General features: G+C 56.7%; 1 protein-coding gene across 1 annotated transcript; it reads left to right on the top strand.

The window, feature by feature from the left end:
* The first annotated feature begins 869 nt into the window (after window positions 1–869).
* LOC116832115 (folate receptor beta-like) lies at window positions 870–6,149 on the top strand. The gene is made up of 4 exons (XM_032792620.2): window positions 870–1,007; window positions 1,849–2,037; window positions 2,783–2,918; window positions 4,291–6,149. Exons 1-4 carry the CDS (start codon window positions 870–872, stop codon window positions 4,563–4,565), a joined length of 738 nt encoding a protein of 245 aa, XP_032648511.1. The 3' UTR covers window positions 4,566–6,149.
* The last annotated feature ends 1,635 nt before the right edge of the window (window positions 6,150–7,784 follow it).

The following is a 7,784-nucleotide window of genomic DNA, read 5'->3' as shown; positions in this document are numbered from 1 at the left end:
TGTTGGAGGGGGTGAGGGCTCTGGGGGTTTGGGTTCTGGGTGGGGCTGAGGATGAGGGGTTTGGGGTGCAGGAGGGGGCTCAGGGCTGGGGCCAAGGGGTTTGGAGTGTGGGAGTGGGCTCAGGGCTGGGAGAGGGAGTTTGGGGTGCAGGCTCTGGGAGGGAGTTAGGGTGTGGGAGGGGGATCAGGGCTGGGGCAGGAGGTTGGGGTGCAGGTGGGGGTGTGGACTCTGGGAGGGAGTTAAGGTGTGGGAGGGGGTTGCAACCTGGGGCAAGCAGTATGGGTTGGGGTGTGGGGTCTGGGAGGGAGTTAGGGTGCAGAAGGGGGTTCTGACAGGGTGCAGGTTCCGGCTGGGTGGTGCTTACCTCAGGCGGCTTCTGGTCGGTGGTGCAGTAGGACTAAGGCAGGCTCCCTGCCTGCCCTGGATCAGTGCTGCTCCCAGAAGTGGCTGGCATCTGTGGCCCCTAGGCAGAGGGGCTGGGGGCTCTGCACAATGCTGCTGCCCCCGCAGGTCCCATTGACTGCAGAGCCGGCACTGGGGGAGGAGGCAGCGCGCAAAGCTATCCTGATTGCCCCAGCGCTCTGGGCTGCAGGGACATGTTGGTCGCTTCTGGGAGCTGCGCGGAGCTGACTGGACTTTTAATGGCCTGGCAACCTCAGCTCCCCTCCCGCAGTGGGACGGGCCAGCGACTCGCAGTGTGGAGAGTTGCCATAGCTTCCGCACTCCTGCTATAGCACCTTAACAGTGATGCTGTTACATGGGGAGCTATCGGCATAGCGTGCCCTCAATGAGGGGAGCAAAGTCACATCTGGGCAGCTGCTCTAACATGTCTTCTCTTCCACCCCACCCCTCACTCTGGTTGCAGGGAGATGGCAGCACGGTGGGCTGTGCTGGCGCTCTTGGCTGCCTGCGTGGCCAGTGCTGCGAAGGAATCTGTGCTCAACATGTGCATGGATGCCAAGCACCACAAAACTGAGCCAGGCCCAGAGGAGGCACTGCATGGCCAGGTAAGGTAGCACTGGCCTAGTGACACATGTCAGGCTGATGTCATACCACTTAGGGCGCTGGGTGATGAATAACAGAGTCACCTGGACCTGTCGTCCCTTCCAGTGCAGGCTTATTCCTTTCTGTTAGGGACTGGTGCTTCGGCAGAGGGTGCCTGGAGGAGCCAAATGTGCTGGAGGGAAGGTTTTTGCGACGCACTAAGACTGTTTTCATGGGGCCTGGCTCTGTGGCCCTTTCCCATAGGCCTAGCCTCGTGAGGCGACTCCTGGACAACAGGATCCATCACTCGCTGACCCTGTCCTACTGGGCGAGCCTCCCACCTCCCGCTCCTCCAAACCTTGTAGGGTGACCAGACAGCAAGTGTGGAAAAATTGGGACAAGGGGTGGGGGGTAATAGGAGCCTATATAAGAAAAAAGACCCCAAAATCAGGACTGTTCCTATAAAATCGGGACATCTGGTCACCCTAAAACCTTGTAGCATTGGACCTGGCAAAACCAGCCCATGCAAAGCAGGCAACAGAGGGCCACTTTGTCCTTCTGAAATGAAGCTCCCTCCCCCCCTTGCTGATCCCGCAGAGTGAGCAGCATGAACAGATCCACCTGTCATGCTCCCCGTTGCCTGGGCGTGGCCCCTCCATTCACTAGTCTTGTGAAGTGCTTTGAGAGCCTCAAAGAGAAGAGCAAAATGCTATCGCCACTGCCAGGCCATGGGCCTGGCCTCGGCAGGAGCAGTCCCACGAGGCACCACTAAAGGCTGGTGATGCTGCTGCATCCACAGCATCCTGTCTGCCCCCCAGGCGAGTGCAGAGTCCCCTGCATACCTGTCTCTCGCTGTGTTCGCAGTGTGTCCTGTGGAAAGACAACGCCTGCTGCACGGCCAACACCAGCATGGAGGCTCACCAGGACCAGTCCTACCTGTACAACTTCAACTGGGACCACTGTGGGGTGATGCCAGAGAAGTGCAAGCAGCACTTTATCCAGGACACGTGTCTGTACGAGTGCTCGCCCAACCTGGGGCCCTGGATCGACCAGGTCAGGGGGTGTTGGGGCCGGGCACTGGGGGTGGGGAGAAGGCTGGCTTGGTGCATGTGCTCACGGCTCCCTCTAGTGGCGGGTTCCAGTGACTAACAGTTGGCTGTGTAGGGTCGCTGTTCCTTCAGCTCAGGCAGTAGAGACGTGTGCTTATAGTGCTGAAGGTCCAGGTTCAATTCTCACTGACAATTAGTGACCCTGTATCCAGCTGGGGCCCACTGCATGTGCGTAGGACGATCTCCTCCAAAGGTTCCTGTGGGCAGATAGCTGCAATGAAGAAAAATCTCCCTTGTGTTTTATGTACCTCCCGGGTCCAACCAGCACGGCTGTGACCCAGCACTCCAACAGGCTGCCTCTGTCCCGGCGTGATGGGGCTCATACTGGGTGCATACGGGGGAGGCAGTCTTAGAGATTGCATTGACTTGGCTTCTTCCAACCCCCTGGCTGGGAGCAGAGGAGGTCTCCCGGACACCAAACTGGGGTGGGCTGCATGGGATGCCTGTTGGGCTGTGGATGCTGCCGCTCAGGTGTGCTGGGAGGCTGATGTGAGTCTCTCTCTTCCCATGGGGACTGCGCCTGGTTCTGCTGGGACCAGCACTGGCTCTGTTCTTGTGCAATGCCATTCCGTGGATCTAGGTCACGGGGTGGAGAAGAGCATGTAGGTAACCCCTGCTCCTTGGGGTGGCTTGGGGCTGACTGTGGCCCAGAGCTGCCCCTTGATGCTCACAGCCCTGTGTCCTGGCAGGCAGATACCAGCTGGCGCCAGGAGAGGATCCTTAATGTGCCGCTGTGCAAGGAGGACTGTGAGCTGTGGTGGGAGGACTGCCAGGACGCCATCACTTGCAAAGAGAACTGGCACAAGGGCTGGAACTGGACTTCAGGTCAGTGAGCCACTGAGAGAACCCACTGCACTCCGCACACCTAGGGTTGCCAGGCATCCAGTTTTCGTCTGGTTGAAAAGGGCCCTGGCGGCTCCAGTCAGCACTGCTGACTGGGCAGTTAAAAGTCCTCACTACCTGCCCCTTTTCCAGGCGGCTCCCGGAAGCAGCCATCAGGTCCCTGTGGCCCCTAGGCACATGAGCTGCTCACACCCTGAGTGCCGGCTCCGCAGCTCCCATTGGCCAGGAACTGCGACCAATGGAAGCTGTGGGGGCAGCACCTGCAGGTGCGAAGGCAGCGCACGGAGCCTCCCTGGCTGCCCATGAGCCTAGGGGCTGCAGGGACCTCTTGGCCACTTCCTGGGAGTTGCGGTAAGCACCACCGGGATCCCATACCCCAACCTCCTACCCCAGCCCTGAGACCTCCCCGCACCCTTCATCCCCCCCTCACCCCCCGAGCCTGCACCCACAGCTGGAGCCCTCACCCCCCTCCCATACCCCAAATCCTGCGCCAGCCCAGTGAAAGTGAGTAAGGGTGGGGGAGGGCAAGCAACGGAGGGAGGGGGCATAGGGCAAGCAGGGAGCGGGGCCTTGGAGAAGGGATGGGGCAGGGGGCAGGGCAGGGGTATTAAATCTTGTGCGATTAGAAAGTTGGCAACGCTAAGCACGCCTCAGGACAGAGCCAGGCTGCTGCAGCCTGGGAGGCGGTTGGAGCAAGGGCCACTGGCTGGAGGATGGGGTCACACCTTGCTGTGTGGGTTCAGGTGTTTTGACTGGAAGAGGGGGTCACATTTCTCCCTGCTCTTGACGACAGCAGCCCCCCTACAGACTGAGGGCTGGGATCCAGAGAGCAGTACTGGGAGTGAGGGGCTGAGGGCTGCAGTCTCATCTGGTCTCTGTGCTAGCCCCAGTGGAGGGGAGCGGGTGGGAACCCGGGCACCTGTTGTGTGAATAAAAAGCCGGCTAACTGGCAGTTTTCACAAGGGGGAATCATTGCTGAGTGGGTGTGTTAGCAGAACTCCCTAGGAGAAGGATCAAGGTCCACTGGCGCAGCTCTGGGAGGAAGCCAGCCCCAGCTCCAGCACTTCTAGGTGTCTCATTCTTACTAGCACTAAACCATCCATCTTTCTTGCTCAGACAAAAGCAAGTTCCTCCAACCGAGGGGGGTGAGAGCCCAGGCAGCCCCTCTAGGATAAATCCAGGAGGTGAGTGACATGGCTACAAGCCCTTGAACTTCACTTCACAGGGAAGGACTGTTTCTCCCACAAGACAGCTGGGCCATTGCCAGCTCAGCCAGTAGCCAGAGATGGGGAAGGCTGCCTGGAGGGAGTCCAGCCACAGCTTGCTCACTGCTGCCCTCTCTCTCCCTCTCCAGGGACCAACCGGTGCCCCCGTGGCTTCATATGCCAACCATTCAAATACGTCTTCCCCCGGCCAGCGGACCTGTGTGAGAAGATCTGGTCCAACTCATACAAATACACCACGGAGCACCGGGGCAGTGGGCGCTGCATCCAGATGTGGTTCGACTCTGCCAACGGGAACCCCAACGTGGCCGTGGCCAAGTACTATGCCCAGAACGGGAGAGACGCCTCTCCTACACCGCGGGCTGTCCTGCTGCTGCCGCCAGCTGCTCTCCTGTCCCTGCTCTGAGCATCTGGAAGCTGCTAGTCCTCGGGTCTTGAAATAGCAGGGCTTGGTGGCTGGCTGAAAGCACCCTAGCTATGGCCTCTGACTCTAGGAGCTCCACTGGCTTATACAGGAAATATTTCTTCTCTAGGCATGGGGTGTGTTCACCCTGCGGCCCAGCCTTCGGCTCTGGCCGGCAGATGATTCAAGATTCCATCCGGCTGCTTCTAACCTGGACAAGACTCAACAGAACCAGATTATCCCCATCCTCTCCTGCCTTTGAACGTCACTCACTCCATGGTTTTATTGTCTCAGTGTTCTCCTGCCACGCTCCTCTCTTCTAGCAGGCTCTGCGGGGAGATCCCTCCATGGACCGTGTCCCTGGGGATCTGAGCTCTGTAACATGCTGTGACTCATTTGCTGGGTGCACTTCCTCTGTTGGGTAGCAGAGCCAGGCAGGTCCCCTCTAACGATGGTGCCCGCAGTCATCTGCAGGGCTGGCTTTAGGCCGATTCGCCCGATTCCTGTGAATCAAGCCCCGCGCCTACCAGGGCACCACAGCATCTGGAAGAGGGGCCCCGCAAGGTAAGGAAGGACCCTCCACTGAAGTGCCGCCAGAAACAGCAGCAACCGATTGAGCTGCCGCTGAAGATAGTGGCAGCAATTTGGCAGCAGCTCAATCTTCGGCAGCAGCTCAGTTCGGCGGCATTTCAGCGGCAGCTCTTTCTAATTGGGCCCCGCACATCCTAAAGCTGGCTCTGGTCATCTGGGTGCTTGTGCCCCTCAGCCCTCCATTGACAGGATTGGCCACTGTCTTTGCACTTGAATGTGCAGAGCAGCAGAAATCCCAAAGGGAAGACAGTAAATATCTGGGGCTGGGCGAAGGAGAGGAGGGTGCAGGGGAAAGGCATTGGGACGCCTTGGGGGATGAAAATTGTGAAGAGAACAAGGCTTTTGGACCCTCTCATCCAGCCTTGCTCTGTCTCCTTCCCCGTCATCCTGCGCCCCCTGGAAATACAGGTGTCTCTTCCCCTGGCTTGTAGCCTGCCCTGGTGTCTCCGCTTCAGCCCATGAGACCCTCCTCTCTGTAGCTTTGGGGGGGGGGAGGGGCCCCATATGCACACAGAGGCATCACCACCCCTATCCTTGCATACCTTGCTGCTGGTTCTGCTGTGTGGTTGGGTCTCTCCCTCCTGTGCCGTGCTCCAATTCCTCTTCTGTCTGAGCTGCCCCAGCCTGAGCCTAGCTCCCGGAGGGTTCTCGGTTCCCGGCCCCTGCTCTGGGAGAAGACTAACTGGAAGTGCTGCCCAGCATGGCCGCAGGCAGTGCCTGGCCAGAGCCAGAGTCTCTGCACCCCGTGGTGACTGATTGGGCTCTGACCTGGTCTGAGCCACTGCATGGTAGCTGTGTTGCTATGGCTAATGCTCCCAATGCTTACACCAAGAGTTCCTACAGCCTGTAGAACCGGAGCAATGCTTGGGAACACCGTCCTGCTCCGTGCTGGCCACCACAGGCTAGCCAGACTCCCCAGGTACCACCATGGGGAGTTGCTGGAAATCTGTGCCCCTCTAGCTTGCATCTGTGACTCTGGAGAAATAAACTCTCCCAGCCCTGCTCTCTGTGCTAGTGTCCTCCTTAACACACAGACACGTGCTGCTGCTGCTTGCTTCCCAGTGCTGCAGACACGGCTGGGCCCAGTCAGTGGTACCAGCTGGCTTGGAGTTAGGCCCCTCTGTCTAAACTGAGCAAGAGTGGACTGCTGGGCCAGTGTGGAGTTGGCAGGGTCCACATAAGGAGGTGTTAGTACCATTATACGAGGCACTGGTGAGACCTCATCTGGAATACTGTGTGCAGTTCTGGTCTCCCGTGTTCAAGAAGGATCAATTCAAACTGGAACAGGTACAGAGAAGGGCTACTAGGATAATACGAGAAATGGAAAACCTGTCTTATGAAAGGAGACTCAGAGTTTGGCTTGTTTAGCCTAATGAAAAGAAGGCTGAAGGGAGATATGATTGCTCTCTATAAATATATCAGAGGGATAAATACCAGGGAGAGAGAGGAATTATTTAAGCTCAGTACCAATGTGGACACAAGAACAAATGGATATGAACTGACCATCAGGAAGTTTAGACTTGAAGTTAGATGAAGGTTTCTAAACATTAGAGGAGTGAAGTTCTAGAACAGCCTTCCCAGGGGAGCAGTGGAGGCAAAAGGCATATCTGGCTTTAAGACTAAGCTTGATAAGTTTATGGAGGGGATGGTATGATGGGATAGCCTAATTTTGGCAATTAATTTGTCAATTGATCTTTGATTATCAGCAGGTAAATATGCCCAATGGCCTGTGATGGGATGTTAGATGGGTTGGGATCTGAGTTACTACAGAGAATTCTTTCCTGGGTGTTGGCTGGTGAGTCTTGCCCACGTGCTCAGGGTTTAGCTGATCGCCATATTTGGGGTCAGGAAGGAATTTTCCTCCAGGGCAGATTGGCAGAGGCCCTGGAGATTTTTCGCCTTCCTCTGCAGCATGGGGCGTGGGACACTTGCTGGAGGATTCTCTGCAACTTGAGGTCTTCAAACCACAATTTGAGGACTTCAATAGCTCAGACATGGGTTAGGGGTTTGTTACAGGAGTGGGTGGGTGAGATTCTGTGGCCTGCATTATGCAGGAGGTCAGACTAGATGATCATAATGGTCCCTTCTGACCTTAAATTCTATGACTCTTAACAGTCCAGGGGATCCTCTGGAAACCAGCCTCTCTCTGCTTTGGATTTAGATGAGTGTCTGGGTTAATGCTGACTCCTGCAGGATTCTCTCCCGTCTAGGGGCAGAAATAAACTCCGCCCTGCTCCCCTACGCACGCACACCTGTCCTGGAACGTGCCTGCACAATGCTAAACCCACAAACTAGCCAAGGGCAAGTAAACCCCACCTCCAAGCCAATGTAAACACAAACCAAACTGAGTAAAGGAAGCACCTGCCTCCTGTGGTGACACATTCTAATCCCATGGAATAAAGTAGGTCATAGATTCAAATCCATAAGGGTCGTGTGTGATCACCCAGGCTCACCTCCTGTGCAGCCCAGGCCAGATAACTGCCCCCTAGTAATCCCTAGAGAAGATATTTTAGAAGAACAGCCAGTCTGGATTTTAAAATTGCCAGTGATGGAGAATGCACCATGCCCCTTGGGAAATGGATCTAATGGTTAAATACTCTCCCCTTTTAAAACCGTGTAGCTTCTCTCCAG

This window comes from Chelonoidis abingdonii, chromosome 1 (genome assembly GCF_003597395.2).
Source record: "Chelonoidis abingdonii isolate Lonesome George chromosome 1, CheloAbing_2.0, whole genome shotgun sequence".
NCBI lineage: Eukaryota > Metazoa > Chordata > Testudines > Testudinidae > Chelonoidis > Chelonoidis abingdonii.
Note: the sequence above shows the minus strand (reverse complement) of the source record. Positions and strands in the feature narration are given on the sequence as shown.